The following is a 21,819-nucleotide window of genomic DNA, read 5'->3' as shown; positions in this document are numbered from 1 at the left end:
CCCCCCCCCCCCCCCCCCCCCCCCCCCCCCCCCCCCGCCCCTCCCCCACCCTCTTTGTGCCATAGGTCAAGTTAGGGTAGCGTGGGGGTGGGGGTGAAAGTGGGAGTAATCTCTAACCCTCCCTCCTTGTACGTAGGTCAAGTTAGGGTGAGGTGGGGGTGGGGTGGGGGATGGGGTTAGAGTGTCATTTTATCAATAACTACTTTTGTCTGCATGTACTTGTGGCTTTTCTGCATTGATTTTATGTTTCATCAGAATTTGCTCCTTCCTTATTAGTATTTATTTTTCATGTAAAATATATTATTTCCTCCTAAACACAAGTATTTATGTTTTTGTTTGTCTAATCATCTAGTAGTTCAGATAAGGTTGGAATGCTAAAAAAAACAAATACTACACTGTATATAACTTTATATTCTAATGATGACACTAATTCTAATTATGACTAATGTTTTTCATTCTAAACATAATTATTTCATTGATCAAGTGGCAACTGTATTCCAATACTCCTTGTGGGGTCCTTGAGGAGACAAAGATAAGTATTGTAAAGTGTAGCCATATTTGATATTTACGTCGAATCAATAAATACACAATATAACGATCTTTCACATTTAGTTTAAAACATTCGTTTGCTCAAACTCAATATATGCAACAAATAAATACTTCCTCTGTTCATTTTTATTTATCATCGTTTCACTTTTCAAGGTCAAAAGTATGAAATTTTAATATTTTAAAATGTATAATTTAATGTTTTAAATTGAAATAGTCGAAAATTATACCAAAGATACAATAAGTTGCAATCCTTATCATATTAAAATAATGATCAAAGTCATGCATGTTGACCTCGAGAAGCAAAACAATGACAAGTAATAGTGAACGGAGGAAGTAACATTTTAATATACAATCGTCAAGAGATACATTCAGAGAGCATAGTAATACTTCATAAAAAGACAATTCGATGTACAAAACATTTAACGTTGACGTAAGATTCAAGAAAAGGCTATGTCTGAAAAGGGTGCGATATGTATTACATAGTTTATTCTAACGTAAGCATCAACCACTCAAATTTATAACCTATAAGCCATACAAAAACATCTTTATCGTAATTTCAAGACTTTCCTTATACTAAGAGATAAAATTAGTATTACCTTCATCCCATTTTATGTGTCGTCATTTGACCGGACACTGAGTTTAAGAAATAAGTGATGACTTTGTAAAGTTTATAAAATTGTCCCTCTTAATGTTTACTTTTTAATTGTCTTTTCTTAAATAAGTAGGACCCACTAAGGTTAAAATGGGAATGATGCCATTAAATAATTACCAAATAAGGAAATGTGACATTCTTTTTAGAACGGACCAAAAAAGAAATGACGACACATAAAATGGGATGGAGGAAATGCTAATTATATATATAAAAAACAGAATTGTTCGGTGTATTAAAACTACTGCTATGTGCGGTGTCCGAAGAAGGACCCCACCACAAGGGTATATTATATGTAGCATTACCTTGCATTTTTACCGAAAGGCTTGAACCCGTAAGCTCCTCATCAAATGACAACAACTTGATCTGTTACTCCAAAACTCCCATCAATAAAATTAGTAGTAACTATAATTAAGCTTTTTTATTTGCATAGTGTTTCTAGGAGGTTCTTAAAGTATTTTATACATCTCATGCGCTATACATTGTGCTTTGTTACTTTTTTCTCCACTTTTTCCCAACAATAGGAGCCCTACCCAATGATGAAACTATCTGAGTTCAGATCTCAGTCACCAACTATATTATGTGTCACTTCCAAATTATCTCAAAAAGATCATGAAAGTTACCTACTACTATAACACTTTTATCTCTGATATATATGTGAGGCAAGTCTGCAGGACCAATTTCATTTATGGTACCCAAAAAAGAAATTCCAAATTATCTCAAAAAGATCATGAAGGTTACCTACTACTATAACACTTTTGTTTCTGAGTATATGTGAGGCAAGTCTGCAAAACCAATTTCATTTATGGTACCCATAAAAAGAAACTAAAAATTATATAAATACACAACTTATGTTTTTAATATTACAAAAAATCTCAACTCCCTAAACATATTACAAAAATTTCAACATATACACAAAATGCTATGTATATGTCGGCTATGTTATGTATATTAATAGGGAGAGAGGATAAAATAATTAAAAAAATGGGAGAGAGTGTAACTACTCTCAAAAAGAGTTGGTATTTATGTTATTTATACAAAAAAAAAATTTCATTTAGCCCATGGTTTACCTTATACATCTGTCATATAAATTAACCAGCTATGGTGTATATTTTTACTTCCTCCGTTTTAAAATTGCTAATTTCTTTTTAAAAAATATTTATTTCAATTTAATTTTACCTTTATGAAATCAATAAATTAGATTATATTCTTTTAGTATTAATACTTTTATTAAATGTCTAAATAAAGTGTATAAACTTAAAATTATATTTTTAAATCATAATTAATAAGATTAATTTGATAAAATAAATCCTTAAAAATATTTTCTTAAGGAGATTGTCATGTCAACGAGGATCGACTATTTTAAAATGGAGGAAGTAGATAACAATCAATTAAGACACATATAAGTTACTTCCTCCATCCATCGTTACTTGTTCATATTTGACTTGACATACCTTTAAGAAACAATAAACAAAAGAATAATTTTACTATATCACCCATATTAATTATAAATCGACAAAGTTAAGAAATGAATATAGGATTTAATAACATGAGTAAAATAAATACAAAATGATAAATTATTTATTAGTTTTTCAAATTGAATAAATAAATTCGAACAATTATCTTTAGTATACTGAACAAGTAAAAATGAACGGGGAAGTAACTAGTGTTATTTCGTGATCATAGCTTGGATCTTGAGGGTAAACGTTGTCAAGCTTTGCACCCTGAGACCACATCCCGTTGATTCATTAGTAAAGAAGGATGATATATACCTGATACAAGCATCTTATAGTTTCTTGTTTTACTATCTATTGTTTTGTATAGTTCGTTTGTAGTATTATTTTGTTGTAGTACTATTCTGCTACTATTCGTTTTTGTTACTAATTATTGTCTCTTGTACTTTCATTATGTCTATTTCTAGACTGTTTTTCTTTTGAACCGGAATCTGTTGGAAACAACCTCTCTACCTCACCTCTAAGGTAGATGACGTAAGGTCTGCGTACACTCTACCTTCCCCAGACCCGATTTGATGGATCTACACTGGGTATGTTGTTGTTCTATCACATGCTAATGTAAAAGATTTGAGTTACAAAAAAGTGATGGTCTCTCTTAGTTGCTTCAAGTTATACAAGTCTTTTCAAGTTGAGAAGCTTCTTCATTCTCAATACCAAATACATTCATATATAAATATTCATGTTATTACCTAAGCAGCATGTATCTCCAATTTCATCTATGAAGAGGAAACTTGGAATAAAACGTTTAAATTGTCTCCACGTGGCCTACAGATTATGGGTTGCTTCGTGTACCAGGCTGCCCTTTTACTTGTAAACCAAAATTTCTAGATTCTTAGTAACATGTCGTTCAGTTATCTGTGCATGATCTTTTGTATTCTCTAGGTAACGTTTATGATATCAATGTGATTAGATTCAAGGGTGAAGAAAGTACTCAAATAGGTCTAATTCTAAAAGGCTATTAGCACTTATATAAACCCTGCCAGGCATAACATGTTTAAAGGTTTATAAGCATTTGAATTAAGGAAGCTGCAACTGTCAACTGTTGATCACTGCTTGATTTGTGTTTGGTAGGAAGATGTCTAAGTTTAAGAATGTCTTCGACTTTATGGAGAGTGTCCCGGAGGCACAAAATCACGAGGAGATCTACAGGCAGACAGGAGCTAAAGGTGGGAGGTCTGATATCGACTTGAATGCTACAATTGGCATTGGTGAGATGAACTTGTTGAGTGAAGTTGCTACAGCAGACAAGTTTCGTTGTCCAGACATGCTGTTTGGATTCAAATTGAACTCCACTTCTTTAGCGAAGCATAGACTGAGTGGACGCTGGAATGGGGATCTCTCATCAACGAAAGTCTATGACGAGACATTCTTGATGGAGCATACAATTGAGCTGAAACCCATGGGAAGGCGAGTCGCCTGCTCTGGCAGGCCTGGGTTGGAAGTGCTTAACAATGCCCCGTTGTGTAAAAAAATGAAGATGGCTGTGGCGGGTATACAACCTGCCAGCTTAACGGGCATACCTATGACATTTGTCTGTGAGAAGCCTGCGCGAAAACCAGACATGAGCCACATGTTCTTGAAGGGATATCTCATGTTGATGGCATATAACTTAGCTGTCATATCAGATGTCTATTCGTACAGGTACAACTATACCACAGCAGAGTTGGTTGCTGGTGTGTCACCAGATTCTAAATTGAACCTGTTGATGATGGAAGACATTGTTATTGATGTGGCTCATTTTTCACCGAATGAGGTGGCTCTGCTGGTTGAGATGTCCTGTGAGTTTCCAACAAGGCGGTATAGGCCAGCAAACATTTACAATAATATAAAAATGTCCAAAGATAATGTTACGTTTATATCAGACGATATAAATTACCAACTCCCACAGAACATGGAGTATGGTAGTCCTGATATGAAGTGGATGAACCTGCTGAATATTGCAATCAAGTTTCATGCCCTTGATGATTTACGCGAGGTGATAGGAGACTTCCGTGGGGTACCTGGGATGTTGCGTGATGTCTCACAATGGGGGAATCAGACGTGCTTCACCGTGAGTTATCCTCGAAGCTGTAGTATTAGCACTGCTGTTGACAGTTTGGATGCACAGTTCCCTGTCGTACTGAGAAACAGTGGGTACTATGCTACTAGTAAGTGTGTGGTTGTGGACTACTTGTTGAGTAACATGTTACGAATGAGTTGCTACAACTTAATAGAACAGTTCGGTGCCTACAACTTCATAGAAGAATCAGGTTATTTTGTAAATCTAGGTTGCCCTTTTGATGGTACTTTGAACGATCCGTTGTCTTGAATCTACTGAATTACGGGTTGGGGTCAGATATTCAGGAGGACAACTCCTTGCTGCTGGAGTGGTATGGAATAAAAAACTGTATCATGCCAGTGTCTTTCGTAGGAAAGCTGAAGGACATGGTTGTTAAAATGGCACATCGTATAAGAAGTGGTGAGACTTCATTTCTCAGACCACTACTACTGCATTCTTTGCCTTACTCAGCTAGTAGGAACACTACATGGGCTGTGGTGCATGGGTTGAGAAACTGGGCTGTGGTGCATGAGTTGAGAAACTTTGACTTTGAATCTACTCAACGGCTCAATGGCATTTTGAAACAGTATCAGATGATCAAAGCATATGCTTGGGTGATGGGAGTTGGTGACACATTACGTAAGGTTAGGTATAATAGGTGCAATCCACTGGGTGAGGTGTGCATTGACAGCCTTACCTTAGAGGAGAGTAAATTCATATCGTTGGTGTTGGGTGAGTATGATATCGACATTAAGCACATGTTGGACACAGAATTGAATCCGCAAGCTGATGAGCTCAAACTGGGACGCAGGGCCTTTTATAGTTCAGCCCTTCCTGGGACAAGTTGCACTGTCGTGTTCAACTCTGATGGTGTTGAGAAGATGGTTGTTGATGGTCCTACCAGAGACGTGAAGGTTAGTGAGTCGTTGGGAGTTGCCGCTCAGGCTGCAACATTCGGTGCATCTGCTGTCAGGACAGCTGCTGTGCGTGGACTTTCTAAGGCCGATGTTGCCAGATTGGTGGATGTATCAGCTCAAGCGGCTGCACATGGTGTGGCATCATGTCAGGCAGGTGGAGCTGATGGTGTGCAACGACTTGGAACTGATGCTGCTGACACTAAAGAGGCTGGTGAGCGTACGACTGGTGGTGTTGAGAAGATAGTTGTTGATCGTGCTGCTTAGCTTGCAACATTCGGTGGATGCGCTGTCAGGACTGCAGCTGTGCGAGGACTTTCTGAGGTCGATGTTGCCAGATTGGTGGATGTATCAACTCAAGAGGCTGCACATGGTGTGGCATCACGCCAGGCAGGTGGAGCTGATGGTGTACAACGACCCGGAGCTGATGCTGCTGACACTGAAGGGGCCGGTGAGCATAATGCAGGTGGACAGCAGGGCTCGGGACGTGGCACTGCTGCCCATGGTGGTCGTGGCCAGCGGAGGAGGCTTTGGACAAGGGAACCGTGGTAACACATTACAGGCATGTGCCTAGCAAGTTGCGAGGTATGGAGAATGGATTCCTTATAGTTGTGAAAGCGTACACAACGAGCATGTTGCAATAGTAAACTTCAGTTTAAGAGGGTATGTTGCAATAGAAAACTTAAATGTGTTACTCTAGGTGCATGATCTTTTGTTTTATCTAGGTATACTATTATGGTATCAATGTGCTTAGATTCAATTATGCGTGTGAAAGTACTTAATAGGTGTTATTCTAGAAGGCTCTATTAACTCCTATAAAAGCCCCTTTAGTAGCGGTGTGTAAGAGAAGTTTTTCAACATATTATGAAGTGAGCTTAAATGTTTATCTTCCTCTTCTATCCTCTTTGTGCCCTGTGATATTATCAAGTGATTCTTTTCACTCAAGATTTTGCAAAATATATTGAATGTAGTGGTACTTCAAGTATTAAGTAATTCAGACCAAGACAAACACATAAAAATGCACACTAGGCCGAAATGAAAGGGTAGCCCGGTGCACTAAAGCTTCCACTATGCACGGAGTCCAAGAAATGGTCGAACCACAAGTGTTTATTATACACAGCTTTACCTTAGCATTTTTGCAAGAGATTGTTTCCATGGCTTGAACCCGTGACCTTCAGGTCACATGGCAGCAACTTTACAAGTTACTCCAACCCAGGAAAGGCACACTAGAATGATAGTCTATTCAAATTATGACACATAAGGATTATGTATACAGTGATGAATACCTGCTCCTCCATCACTGTAAACAGGTTCACAAGGCACAGAAGTCTTATCCTGTCAACAACATAATATTGACCTTTGGAGTAGCAGCTCCTTTTCTTCATTCAACTAAGTTACCAATTACTTTTGGATCGACATTAAGCCGGTGAGGGCGGGGGGGATTTAAAGATGTCAATTAAACCAACATCTTGAGTAGACATACCCTTAACATTAGGGAAATATTGAGACATTAATCTTTTAGATGACACATTAGTCTTTTTACTTTCCACGAGTAAATGAATGTAACTACAGCTAAGAGAAGTAGAGAACTAGAGAAACCTGCATTTTGTCAATCTTATTTTATTGAAGCACAAAAGTCCCCTAAGGAATACGAACAAACGTTCAAGCTTAAGCGAGTTTTAAGATGAATAATCAAGCATGTTACTGCAGAAACTCTTGGGGATCAGTAACGTGACCAGTTAATGCTGATGCTGCAGCTGTATATGGAGATGCAAGATAAATTTGACCTTCCTTATGACCCATTCGTCCCGGGAAGTTTCTGTTTGTGGTTGAGACACAGACCTGCAAAGTCAAATTGTTTGTTCAGCTCAAAGATGTTCCACATTGCAATAGCGCGATAAACTTCCACTTTGTTGTTAATATAAGTAACTTAAACAACTAGCCATAACCAAAATGAGCTAATCTTATAAGAACATTCGATCAATCCATCAATCAACTACATCTCAATCTTAAACTAGTTGATTTTTTTTCCTTATTTGGGCGAAATCGTACAATGTAGCGGTGCGAGGCTAAAAATTCTAATGGGGTTCAGAAAAAGAAATGCAAGATTGGTAATCATAACAACTTTTTACTACTAAAAAAAGTGAAACTTGCCTGAGGTTCGTTCAACCGAGCATGAGTGTCTCTAGGGCCACCCATACACGCACCACAACTAGGACTTGCCGGTGTATCACATCCAGCATCCTCGAAAATCTGTGAACATGTTTTACCTCCAGATTCTGGAACTGGGAGAGTATATAAATCCATCCAGACCTGAAACATTGCAAATTTTTGCATCATATGGTACAACACCATAACGTTCATTTTGGATAAAGGTGAGTCCAAATCTAAAAGAAGAAGACGTAAGAGCACAAACCTTCTGAGTAGCAGGAACGAGAAATGTTGGAACTTTCACCTTCTTTCCCTACAATGATGCAAAACTCCGTTAGCCACAAAGATGCAACAAGCAACAAAATTTTACAGATATATATGGTAAAAAGAATTGGCTGCCCTTATAAAACCGGCATTGTTCCGGAAGGTCTGTTCAATTTTTCGAAGATGGTCTGGAAAAGTTGGAGAAATATCACATCCCAAGCTTCCGTCACAAGCATCATTTTAAGCACAAAATGCTTATTCAACTATAAATCAAAGGAATATGATCTAGTTGGCAAAGTACAAGATATGCATTTTGGGGCCTCTTGTGCATCAACAGCAAGTTAGGCATATAAACAGAATAGACATACTTTTCATAGGCATAGTGAAAGTTTGAGAAAGAGATATCATCTTACTGATGCTAGAAAAACTTTGGCAGCCGCCATGAAGTCCTCTGTTTTTCCACCGGTACAAGATCCAATATATACTCTGTCAATCTCGACATCTTTGCATTCTCTTGCCAAAGCACGATTATCAGGAGAATGAGGCTGAAGAGTACATTAAAAAAATTAGGCTATTTCAAGCTGACTTAAATAAGTCTATGGTGTTTTTACAATGAAGTGTTTGTTGAACATCAGAAAAGCAACATTTTCTTTCATGTGCTACCAGCAGGAAAGAGAGTTAACGAGAAGATAGAAAGTACTTCATCTTTATTTGTAGGGAAATTTGGAAAACTCCTAAAAAGGGCAGCCCGGTGCACTAAAGCTCCCGCTATGCACAGGGTCCGGGGAAGGGCTCCACCACAAGGGTATATTGTACACAGCCTTACCTTGCATTTCTGCCAGAGGCTATTTCCAAGGCTTGAACCCGTGACCTCCGGGTCACATGGCATCAACTTTACCAATTACTCCAAGGCTCCAAGTCATAAAAGAAAAAAATATAAATATTGAAGATCATATAGACAAACAAGACACTTATGACGTATATGTCAAAAAAGTATTATGACCCACCTTTGCTACTAAGGGCTCCAACTTTGAGATGTCAAAATGGTACTCCGCAAAAAATCTGGAATTTATGGCAATCATAAATATCATCATAGTAGACATGCCAAGTAATTTCTTCAACAAAGCTATGATGCATCATCCAAGTTTAAGCAAACTTCTGAGCGAAAAAGGCCCCTCAGGTACATCTTGTCTTTTTGAATGTCACATGATAGAATGAAAAATGACAAAATCCAGAATTTCAACTGAATCTTAGTAAACTAAGGTTGAATAATGGACACTGCTTTTTAAGACTGAACCTAACTTGTTCAACTGTTTTCCAGACTCTAACAGTACTGTTGCGAATAAATCTGCGACAAATTTTCTCAGAATATCTGAGAAATATCCTCAGTATGAATCTCTTGTGTATATCAACAACAAATGAAATGAGAAAGATGGAAGAGAAGATAAATGCATAAAAGGACATTGTTTACATGAATGCTCAAGCATAGTTGATTATAATGCTTTACTGGTGGTCACGAGAATCAAGTTGGTAACCACAACTTTATTCAGAATTCAGATTGATGCAAAAAGGATACGATCATGAAAGTGCTCTAGCAGGTGAAACCAGAGAAACTAGGGAAGGGGTAGGAAGCCCAAATACACACTTTTTTCCCTAATAAAAGAGCAGCCCGGTTCACGAAGCATCCTGTGTTCCCGCAGGGCTGGGGATGGGCTGCACCCTAAGGGAGTGTGATATAGACAGTCTGCCGTGATGCAAGCATCAATGACCGATTCCACGGTTTGAACCCCTGACCTACAGGTAACCCGGAGACCATTTTACTGTTGCTCCAAGGCTCTCCTTCATAAATGAAATTGGAGACATGTAATGCTTACAGAAAAAACACAGGTAGTTATATACCATTGTCTTTTGTTTTGCATACCTGGCTTTCCCATCACCGTAGACAGGTTCATAATGCACAGTAGTCTTGTCCTGTGTTCAGAACACACAAAGATGTTCATTAGCAAGAGAACTGACCGTATTTCACTCAACCAAGCAACTGAAGGGAGTAATTACGACATCTAGTCAGACGTTTTATTATACGCTGAATTGGACCTGTCACTTACCTTAAGGTAGTCATATGTTGTTTTATCAGCTGGAATAACACCATTCTTTCCGCCAGCTTCAATAACCATATTGCATAACGTCATTCTCTCTTCCATCTTTAGAAAATGAACACATGGAGATATTAATAAGTCGGAGTAATGTAACTCGGTTACTTCCAATGAGAAGTCAACAAACTTACTGTTAAACTTTCAACAGCAGTACCGACAAATTCCATTGTTTTATACGTTGCACCAGCTACAGAAATTTCACCAATGACCTGGGATGTCAATTGAACAATGATATCTAATGAATTCTGAAACTTGATGAAACCAACAAAGATGCTAAATTTAACAAGAAATGATGCATGATTCATAATTTATCTCAAATCTATGCTCTATATATGTGTAAAACTCTAGACTACCTTCGAATAAATTAAGCGCAATAATCATATACAAAGTGGTCTCAATTAGGATAAATAGTCAAATTAATTCTATAGATAGTCAAAACTCTAGTCTTGCGACTCAGCATAGACTCCTGGTGATGGACTGGGTTATCAAGAAGGGCAAGATGAGGCGAGGAGGGAGGGTCAGCTTAGGGTTAGGTGGGGCAGTCTGACTCCGGTTGGTGCTTTGGAGATAGGGGTGAAGTTGGAGGGGATGGGGGTGTAGGAGTGCAGGGGGGACGTGGACAGTATGTGGGATAGGGCTACTGGTTGCATCAGGGAGTCGGCTAGAGAGGTGTTGGGTGTTTTGAGGGGCTGGTCTGGCCGGTATTGGGGGGATTGGTGGTGGAATAAAGAAGTTAAGAAGAAGATGGAGACGAAGAAGGCGGCTTATGCTAAGTTAGTTGAAAGTAAGGATGAAGAAGAGAAGCGGGTGAGCAGGGAAGAGTACAAGTTAGCTAAAAAGGAGGCTAAGTTAGCAGTCACGGCTGCTAAGTCAGCAGCGTTTGAGAGTTTGTATAAGGGGTTAGACGAGAAAGACGGGGAGAAGAGGTTGTTTAGGCTTGCCAAGGTTAGGGAGCTGAAGGGTCGTGATCTGGACCAGGTGAAGTGCATTAAGGGGGAGGATGACAGAGTTCTGGTGGAAGACACCCTCATTAAGAAAAGATGGCAGTCATATTTTCATAAGCTCTTGAATGATGAGGGGGACAGAGGTCGTGTGTTAGAGGAGTTGGAGCATTCCGGGGTGTGTCGCGACTTTGGCTTTATCGGCGTTTTAAGGTAGAAAGGGTCAGTGAGTCTATTCGCAAGATGCGAAGGGGCAGGGCGATGGAGCCTGACGAGATTCTGGTAGATTTTTGAAAGTTCTCTAGCGGGTCAGGGTTGAGGTGGCTGACCAACTTGTTTAATAATATTTTCAAGTCAGTAAAGATGTCTGAGGCGTGGAGATGGAGCACGATGATTCCTTTATATAAGAACAAGGGTGACATTCAGAGTTGCAACAACTACCGGGGTATTAAGTTGTTGAGTCACACGATGAAGATTTGGGAGATGGTGGTGGAGCGGAGGTTAAGGAAGATTGTGTCTATTTCGGAGAATCAATTTGGTTTTATGCCTGGCCGTTCCACGACTGAGGCAATTCACCTTGTGCGGAGACTGGTAGAGCAGTATAGAAAGAGGAAAAGGGACCTTCACATGGTGTTTATTGACTTGGAAAAGGCCTATGACAAGGTCCCTAGAGTGGTTCTTGGGAGATGCTTGGAGGCGAGGGGGGTCCCGGTAGCGTACATCAGAGCGATTAAAGACATGTATGAGGGAGTGAAGACTCGGGTAAGGATAGTGGGAGGAGATTCAGAGCATTTTCCGGTCTTGACAGGGTTGCATCAGGGATAAACTCTTAGTCCGTTTTTATTCACTTAGGTGATGGATGTGCTGACGCGGAATATACAAGGCGAGGTGCCTTGGTGTATGCTTTTCGCGGATGATATAATTTTGCTTAATGAGTCGCCACAAGGGGTTAATGATAAGCTGGAGGTTTGGAAACAAACCCTGGAGGCTAAAGGTTTCAGGTTGAGTAAGACCAAGACGGAGTACTTGGAGTGCAAGTTTAGTGACTCGAGGCAAGAGGAGGAGGTGGTAGTGAAGTTGGATTCTCAGGCGGTTTGCAAGAGGGATAGTTTTAAGTATCTCGAGTCTATGATTCAGGAAAATGGAGAGATAGATGAGGATGTCTCTTACCGTATTGGGGCAGGTTGGATGAAATAGATGCTCGCTTCGAGAATTTTATACGATAAGAAGGTGCCCCCAAGCTGAAAGGCAAATTCAATAGAGTTGCAGTCCGGCCTGCTATGTTGTATGGAGCGGAGTGTTGGCCGGTTAAGAATTCTCATATCCGAAAATTGAAGGTGGCGGAAGTGAGGATGTTGCGTTGGATGTGTGGATTCACAAGGGCCGACAGGGTTAGGAATGAAATTATTCGGGAGAAGGTGGGAGTGGTGTCAGTGGAGGATAAAATGCGGGAAGTGAGGTTGAGATGGTTTGGTCATGTGATGAGGAGGGGCACGGATGTCCCAGTTCGTAGGTGTGAGAGGTTGGCCTTGGATGGTTTCAAGCGGGGTAGGGATGGACCGAAGAAATACTGGAGAGAAGTGATTAAACGTGACATGGAGCAGTTACAGCTGACGGAGAACATGACCCTGGATAGGAAGATATGGAGGAGAAGCATTAGGATAGAGGGCTAAGGGTGTGGATGAGTAGTAGTCAATAATTAGGTGGACTTCGGTGTCCTTTGTGTGGTAATGTAAAATTTTTGTGGATGTCGTACCTATATTATTTTATCATGTTCTATGCTTTGGATGCTTCGGTATACTGCCTTTTATCTTGAGCCGGGGGTCTATCGGAAACAGCCTCTCTACCTCTTTTGAGGTAGTGGTATGGACGGCGTACACTATACATTCTCCAGGCCCCACTATGTGGGAATATACTAGGTTTGTTGTTGTTGTTGTACATAGATAAAACCTCATAATCTTCATCTAACTTGGAGCTTTAGGGAAGCCAATTAATATATACCAAAAAAATGAAGCATCTGCTCAAATTGAAAAGGCTTGCATCGCCAGTAACTTGGTGGAACTTGAAGCAATTTACATAGGACATCACCAGTAAATCTTACTTTATTTTCCGAACACAAATCTTTTACATTAGCATGTTATATTTAACGGTATAAATATACAAGAAAATATAATTACTTGTCAAATATAACATATTAAGTAGATATACATGGTATTTATATCCTGAGCGCTATACACATAAGCATGCACGTAAAATGTAGTAATTATTTGTCTAATTTAACACATTAAGCAGATATACATAGTACTTATATCCTGAGTGTTATACATATCAGCATGCACGTAGCAGTTCCTAGTATTTTCAGAAGGGGAAAGGAAAGAAAATATTAAGAGGCTGCCTGAAGAACTCACTTGCAAAATCAAATCCTTAGCTAGTATGTAATTGGGAATTTCACCATCCAATACAAATCTGATAGTTGGAGGAACCTGTGTTTCACAGTAAATGTATGTGAGAGCTGCAGGAACCCGAAACACAGGGATCCAAAGAATTTAATATTAAACATTTCAATGGGATTGCCTCCTTTAATGATGTCACCGTTTAAAACTTTAGGTAGATAATACATACCATACATGTCAGCTACATGCTAAATTGATTCAAATTTGAGATTATCATGACAGGTATATATCCTTCTTTTCTACTTGTACTCAATAAGTGGTATACGAGTCAAAGGGATGTGGTCTCAGGATGCCAATGACTGCACCATTTTACGTGTAGCATAGCTTGAAAGCTTTACTCTCGAGATCCAAGCTATCAGGACATACCACTAGCTAACTGATACGTGTCTTAATTGATTTGTTTTCAACTGTTATGTGTCTCGACGGAAATTTTGAGCCTATGCACTAAAAAGCAATTTTTTAGCAAGTCTCCTCACCTGTTGGGAAAATATAACATAATCTGCCTTCCCAAATGAAAGCAATCATGCGTATGCATGAGATCCATAAGCGAGTTAATGGAGTATATTATCATAACCATCCAAAGAAAGTGCTCCTCTTGCTAGAAGAGTTTTACGGTCCATAATTAGGAATTTCCTATTGTACGAAAAACAAAGCAGTTACATACCTTGAGCAAAATCTTTCCAGTACCTAGCACAAAACCTGCATCAGTATTTCCAATTCCAGATGCAAATTGCCCGAACGCTCCTGCAGTACATGTATGTGAGTCTGTACCTACCAAAACCTGCAGAAAAACCTACAAAGTCAGAAGAAGTAGATTGAAGGACAAGACATATTAGGATCTTCGCATGTCTAGCACAAACTTCACCTCTCCTGGTCTGCAGTGACCTTCTTGGGCAAGAGCAATGTGGCACACTCCTTTGTAATCTGGATTAGCCTGTCAACAGATTCAGTCTACTATGTTTTAGCAACTACTATAAAATGATAAAAAACTCAGAGACACCCATAGCGTGCTGGTAAGTGATTATACTGAATGGCATACCTGGAAGTTTCCGAGGTCCTTAATGTCATAAAAGTACTTAATATTTTGCCCATTGCAGAAGTCCCTCAGAGTATCCACATTACGGTTTGCTCGTTCATCAGCTGTGAAAATATAGTGATCAGGTATGACCACTACCTTTTCACGATCCCAGACCTAAGATATTGAAGAAAACAAAAGATCCCTGGCATTATTAGAGCCATAGAAGTGTTCAATAAGAAAATCAACCTCCATTCAAGTGAGTTTTTTACTGGATAAGAATTTTAGAAACGCATGGTACTCTGCATCAGCTATTCCCAGTACCTCAACTATGAATGACTTTTCCTGTGCAGATGTTCCATCATAGGGTGCATTGTATAACTAAGTTACGGCACAAATTCTACATTCCTAGATGATACGAAACTCAAGTAGACATGAGTAGAATGCTAGTACTCTTTCTACCATGAGTTTGGTGTTACGATCGAAATAAAAAGGTGTCATGTGGAAGCTAACAAAGCAAACCTCGAAAGATGATAAATCATATACCAAAAGAGACAATGATTTAACCTGGTTTGGCAATCGACCTACATCCACATGCGAAGATGACCAATCCGCTATAGAGATATAACCTCACAACATGCACTCATGAGAAAGAAAAAGAGGCTCACATAAGTGACAAGGTAACACTCGTGTCTCACAAATTCTTCCCCTAAAGCCCTAAAGATTATCTTTTTCTCGCAAATTCTTTCCCTAAATATTCCTTCTCATTTGGTAACACTCATGGATGCTACCAAATGAGAAGGAATGAGGCTTAATTTATAGAAGTCCAAAACCTTTTTCTCCAAGAAAAAGGATTAGCCAAATATGAAAGTTTTCACTCTAATATCACTTGTTAATTTCTCTCTTCCCTTGACAGCCATTTTCATCACCAATATTCGTGTTTTCAGGTAAATTTTCTCCATTATAACTACTATGACCTTCTTCTTTTTCAAATTTAGCAGCACAACCATCACCTTCATTGTTCTTCGAATTAAGCCATCACCAACATCTTCTCTAAATTTGGACATACTGAGATTTGAACAGAGTGTTCCCAACACCTTGATCATTGATTGGAAGCTAATAGAGCATGATTTGGAGTCATGTAGCTCCAGATATTTGGCCCGTGCTCAGCAGCTGCCTTTTTGGTAATTTTCTTCCAATTTTATCTTGTTTGATTGTTATTCTTGTTGCTCCATGTTTTACATTGATGCTGTATCCATTTTGGAGAACTTTTGTAACTCAGAAAATGATATAGTGGAGTTTTTGTCTGGTGGTTTTAAACTCTTCGCATTGAAGAGATTTTTCTATGTTAAATATTAGTGTCTCTCCTTTGATTTATTTGTCTAGTGATATTCATCTTGTTGGCTATTATAGTTGTTGTCTATACCTATTTACACTTGTGTTTGGGGTTGCCTCTTGGTTCATATAGATTAGGGAAGATTAGACTTGGGTATTTTCCATTGTTACTTTGTCATGTCTAGTTTTTTTACAACAAAGTGGTCAGAGTTTGAAGTTATCGTTAATGTTGATTGTCCATTTGAATGATGGGGGCAAATATGAGCAAGATGGTGTGTCTAAATGGTAGTGTTTATCACACTTGGAAAGATAAGATGAAAGATCTTTTATTTGTCAAGAAAAAGCACTCTCGTGTGTTTACTTCTAGTGAACCTGAGTCTATGGATGATGAGGTTGGGAATTTGAGCATTTACTGGTTTGTGGATATCCTCAAACTTGTAAATGATCAAATTCTCAATTCTCATCATTCATATATTCGGGTTTACTAGAAGCAGACACAGGTAAATGCATTTTTTCGACAAATAGAAAATCTTTCATCTTATCTTTCCAAATGTGATAATTTACTACCATTTAAATACACCATTTTGCTCATATCTCCCTCGATCATTCAAATAGACAATCAACAATAACGATAACCACAAACCCTGCTACTAAGTACAACGACAAGGAAATGAGAGAAGAATATCTAAGTCTAAACCTCCCCAATCTATTTGAATGAATAGGCGAGCTCAAAAACAAGCTTAATAAGTCTAGGCAGCAGCTATAATAACCAATAAGATAAATATGGCAAGACAAATAAATCAAATGCGAGATACATCATGATTAAATGTGGAAAAAACTCTTTAACGTGAAGAGTAAAAATGAGAGAGTTACAAAAGTTCTCCAAAATCTCTACAACATCAATGTCAAACACAGAGAAACAACAACAACAAGAATAACAACCAAATAAGAGAAGATTGATAAATTTCCAAATTTGCAGCCACTTTTCACGGCCCAAAATCTGAAGCTACAAGATTTCAAATTGTTCTATGCCAATTTTTAGTCGAAGATCAAGATGTTGGGATCACTCATTCAAATTTCAGATTAATCCGATAAGAAATGAAACGGGAATCAAAGTTTAAAGGTGGCTGCCATAGCTGATTTTCCAGAAGAAAAATCTGCACGCTTTCTCTTAATGTTGTGTTTAAAATGGCTACAACAACAACATACCCGGTGTAGACCCACAAAAATGGGGTCTACGGAGGATTGAGAGTACACAAACCTCACCCTTACCTCAAAGGTAGAGATACAGTTTTTGATAGATCCTCGGCTCAAGAATGTTGAAAATGGCTGCTCTTTCAAAATCTCCACTAACTACCAAATCAAAACCTAAAAAATCTATTAAAGAATGGGCCAAATATAAATGTGGACCGGTCCAAAGAGGATATTTATTTATCCACATCGAAAGGGAAAAAGAAAGACTGAAAACCCAACACTTGGGAGTTCGAGTTACTAAGACATGAATGATTCTAAGAAAGATAGAGGTGTCACAAGTAGAAGATACGAATCCTTTTGCTTCGACTTGTCACACAAATTTTCCAGAATGAGGAGTAAGATATTATATCGAATCTTGGGACGAATCAAACTCTAACTTGCTCTTGTTTATACAGTGAAGTTTCCATCATTTTCGTCAATTGTGAATGTTCATAAATTCAAAACTCCACAAACTCCATTAACATAAATCTCTAACCGAGAATCTTGATAGTTCAGTTCGTTGACTGTTTGAACTTTCACCTAGTTGGTGGGGGTTCGATTCCCCACCTTGTAATTCCCTCCCTCATTTCCTCTACTCCCTACCCCAAAATTAACAATAAATAAATAAATCTCCCATTTATAACAACAATAACTAAACACAACTTGAATTCAACAATATAGCTATTTTAGCATACCTTGGCATTTTCTCCAAATTCTCTTTTAAATACTCCAATAGCACCAGGACCACTAATGTCATGGGTCATCAAAACATCAACGTTGACCCACAAATTCTCACCTGGAACCACATGAAGCTTCTCAGAATTTTTAGCCAGCAACTTCTCAGTCGTAGTCATCCAACTCTTCACCTAAAAAAGAACCCCAAAATTTCACAATCACAAAAATCAAGTACAATTGAGCTATATGGGGAAGTTTACCATTTTATTCCCCAAATATAAAAAGGGAAACTTTTTGGGTTTTAATAATCGTGGTCTCGAGGATTAACTTTCATGCACCTCGACTAGTTCTACAAAGATACCTGTCACCTCCCACCAACACCAGTATCAGACAACTTCGTCCACCAAGACTATAACAAATGGAAAGAAACAACCTAGTTTTTTCTTTTTCTAAATCGTAGTGTCTTGGCCAGCTTTCGGGCAACTCAACTAATTCTATGGGATACTTGTCACCTCCCAAACTTTCTAGACTACTTACGAGACTAGGACAAACGAAAAGAGATCACCTCGTGGTTTCTTTTACGGACCAGCTTTCGGGCACCTCAATTAATTCTATGGGATACTTGTCACCTCCCAGACTTCCTAGACTACATCTGAGACTAGGACAAACGAAAAGAGATCACCTAGTGGTTTCTTTTACGGACCGGCTTTCGCGCTCCTCGACTAATTCCATATGATACCTTTCACCTCCCACCATTAAGGCAGATGGAAAGAAATCACCTAGTGTTTTTCTATAACCAAGATATCTGTACCAGCTTTTGTACACCTCGACTAGTTGCCTTGTCACCTCCCACCTGCAACAGGTGTCAGGTTATTCTGACTCTACCCACTTATGCTAGGACATATGGAAAGAAATCACCAAGAGTTTTTGACTCTACTAGGATTTGAACCTAAATACCTACTTCATTGACAACTAGGTCACACCCTTCGATATATAAAAAGGCAAACTTTACTACACAAGATTTAATAGTAAACAAAATAAACCTAACTGAGCCAGTGGTGGCAGGCATTCTTGAACTTGGCTGTGTGATCACAGAAACAATTTTCTTGGAAAATCTTCTCCTCGGATTTTGAGTAGGAAATTTATATAGGGGAGATAAATCAGATAAAGACACAACATTCTGCACATAAAAGAGAAAAACAAAGTTAGATTATATTGATTTTGATCAATTCTTGAATTAAAAAAAAAAAAAAGATTTTTGCAAGAATCCTCATACCTTGTTGAGAAAAGTAGAGTTGGTGGAAAGAGAAGCCATTTCCAGTAGCAGAGAATTCACCTTAACTTATGAAATGTCTCTGTGAATAATAGTAAAGAATTCTGTATGACATTTGTAAAATAGGGACACAATGTATGTTGTTCCTCTTGACTATTATAATGATCTATATTGCCAATACTCTTCAAAAATATCACGAATGAGCATCAAATCCTCCAAAATAATGTATTTTTAAAGAATTCAACACAAGTATGGTAATATTTTTTTAAAAAAACGAACAACTTTCATTATAATCCGGAATAAAATTTGAAATTAACTTTCCATGTTTGGTATAAGGTACTCTATTAACTAAACTCGAAACTATACAAAAGTGATAGGATTATTATCTCAATTCTCATATGAACATTGTTGATTGAGATAAAATAATCTCATAAAATATCCCTATTTATCTTATTCGATATACCAAATGACCCTGGATGACAAAAGGGTGACTAGTATAGCAGCTGAATGTTGAAATGGAGAAATAAAGTTATCAATAAAGTATAATCTTACCAATTAGATTTTGACAGTAAAAAGATTAGTATGGGTTTTTTATTTTCAAAAATTATTACAGTTTCTTGATCAAAGTAGCCGCCTATAATGTAACTTTTGACTGAATATCTCCTACATTAAGACGTAAATTAATATCAAATAATATTAAATAGGTTGTACAATTAATGAATTAATTATTAGTTGTTATTACATTTTGATTTGATACTAACAGGAGCTTTTATGACTCTCTCAATAGATTATAGATTGAGTTATACAGATATATCGTCTCTTTGAAAAGTATACTATCATATTTTTTGATTATTTGTTAGATTTTATTTATTTTTGTTACGTACACATAATTAAAATAGAAGTATGATGTTACGGAGCCATTTGATACCCTATTTGCATGTATATTCATTGACAGTGAGAGAGATTTTAAGTACATGCATGTTGAAAAGAGGATCCATTTTAAAACAATAGTTTAGTTGCTTTTCTTGCTTGGAGTTGATTGAATCTTCATGATATTTTGATGTTTTCCTTGTGTCAACTAATTATTTCTAGGTGAAATCTTTTTGGCTTTTTATACAAATACAAATAGCAAAGTCAAATTAGAAATAGCTTACATGTTACTTGGGAGTTTGGGCCACATGATAAAAGAATTTTAAAATGAGGTATAGGTGACACGAGTCTTAATTATTAGGTGGAGGTGACAATTACTTTATTATGAATTAAGAAAGTTTGGGAAGTTTGAAAATAACCCACAAGTTTTTAAATTTACACTTTGATCTAAATGTTAGCCTATAACGGAAAATGGAGGAAAAAAAGTGTCTTTCTCTCTCTTCTCACCCTTTGTTGATTTCTCTCTCTTAGCGATTTTTGTTGTTCATTGTTGTTGCTGCTTCATTCATCATCTTCTGCTTATTTATCATCATTTTCTACTTCATTATCATCTTCATCTTGTTCTTGTTAACCATTTATTGTTGTTGTTGTTACCGCTACTGTTGCTATTTGACCAATTTCTTAGGTCAAATTTTGTTTCTAACATCACTTTTCACTTTGGCATTACTTCATAGGAGACGTTGGTAAGTCAAATTATGATTTTTAGTTAAATTTGTCATCTGGGTAACTGCTATTGTGTTGTTGTTTTCCAACAATGGATAGAACCCAATTATGAATCCAACATAAAATCCATCTGTTTAAACAGATAAATCATCTGTTGCGACAGATGAGACATCTGTTTCAAAGAAAGACTGATATGTTGGATTCATGTTTAAACAGATGGCTCATCTGTTGCTACATTTGACATATATGTCGCAACAAATTAGTTACCTGTTGCAACAGAACCTGAACACGATTCCAACATAGGTTACAACAGATTAATAACCTGTTGCATCAGGTAAGTCATCTATCGCAACAAGTTAATTATCTGTTGCAACTGTCACTCATTTGTTGGAATCAACTTCAAAGGTGATTTAGTTATAACATAAATTCCAACAGGCGATTCATCTGTTGCAACAGATATTCAGACTCGTAACATGAATCCTAACAGATAATAATCTGTTGCGACACATCACTTATCTGTTATAACAGAGAACACATCTGTTGGGATTCATTCACGGCACTATGAAATCACTACCAACTTTTTTTACAAATGACTTTATTTAGGTACCACTAATGGAGGGATTAATAACAATAGGGGTGGATTGTCATGGTCATTGAGTCGAGAAGAGCAATCGATATGTATAGTGTTGGAGGAAGGGTGAAATACTAGAGACGATAGCTATGACAGTCCAAAGTGATATTTCGTATGATGATTTTGTGAACTTAATCATCAGCTTTTGTGGACTGAATTGTCAATCGGAAGAATTCGCCATCAGCTACATGCACAGCTCCTTTGAAAATCAGAGGGTACTGCCTTTCAAGATAACCGATCAGGTTCGGTTGCGTTCTTATCTAAGTGATTCAGCCAGGCCGGTGTTAAGGGTGTATATGGTTGAAAAGACGAGAGAGAATAAGAACCAGAACATAAAAGAAGAAGAAATAAAAACTTCTTTGATGATAGGTTGGATGATCTAGACATGAATATTCCAGATGATGATCAAACACCTACGCCCGTTGATGCGACCAATAT

The 21,819-nt window shown here is 37.8% G+C and overlaps 1 protein-coding gene across 1 annotated transcript; it reads right to left on the bottom strand.

The window, feature by feature from the left end:
* Positions 1-7,120: 7,120 nt before the first annotated feature.
* LOC107864577 (3-isopropylmalate dehydratase large subunit, chloroplastic) lies at positions 7,121-19,502 on the bottom strand. Its single transcript, XM_047409011.1, has 15 exons — positions 19,161-19,502; positions 18,933-19,064; positions 17,905-18,075; positions 14,666-14,818; positions 14,492-14,560; positions 14,291-14,407; positions 13,582-13,656; positions 10,364-10,441; positions 10,185-10,280; positions 10,001-10,050; positions 9,087-9,141; positions 8,493-8,624; positions 8,081-8,128; positions 7,819-7,977; positions 7,121-7,506 (listed from the first exon to the last, which is right to left on the bottom strand). Exons 1-15 carry the CDS (start codon positions 19,197-19,199, stop codon positions 7,366-7,368), a joined length of 1,515 nt encoding a protein of 504 aa, XP_047264967.1. The 5' UTR covers positions 19,200-19,502; the 3' UTR covers positions 7,121-7,365.
* Between the last annotated feature and the right edge of the window lie 2,317 nt (positions 19,503-21,819).

The sequence above is a fragment of the Capsicum annuum genome, chromosome 3, assembly GCF_002878395.1.
Source record: "Capsicum annuum cultivar UCD-10X-F1 chromosome 3, UCD10Xv1.1, whole genome shotgun sequence".
In the NCBI taxonomy this organism is placed as follows: Eukaryota; Viridiplantae; Streptophyta; class Magnoliopsida; order Solanales; family Solanaceae; genus Capsicum; species Capsicum annuum.
The sequence above is the reverse complement of the archived record's forward strand: the minus strand, read 5'-3'. Positions and strand labels throughout refer to the sequence as shown.

Excerpts from the sequence above, each read along its gene's own strand:
- LOC107864577 (XM_047409011.1), bottom strand. The coding sequence starts at position 19,199 with ATGGCTTCTCTTTCCACCAACTCTACTTTTCTCAACAAG. Across the intron at positions 14,819-17,904 it reads AATTTGGAGAAAATGCCAAG|GTCTGGGATCGTGAAAAGGT; the intron begins GTATGCTAAAAT and ends TCAATATCTTAG. Across the intron at positions 10,442-13,581 it reads CTAAGGATTTGATTTTGCAA|GTCATTGGTGAAATTTCTGT; the intron begins GTGAGTTCTTCA and ends TTGACATCCCAG.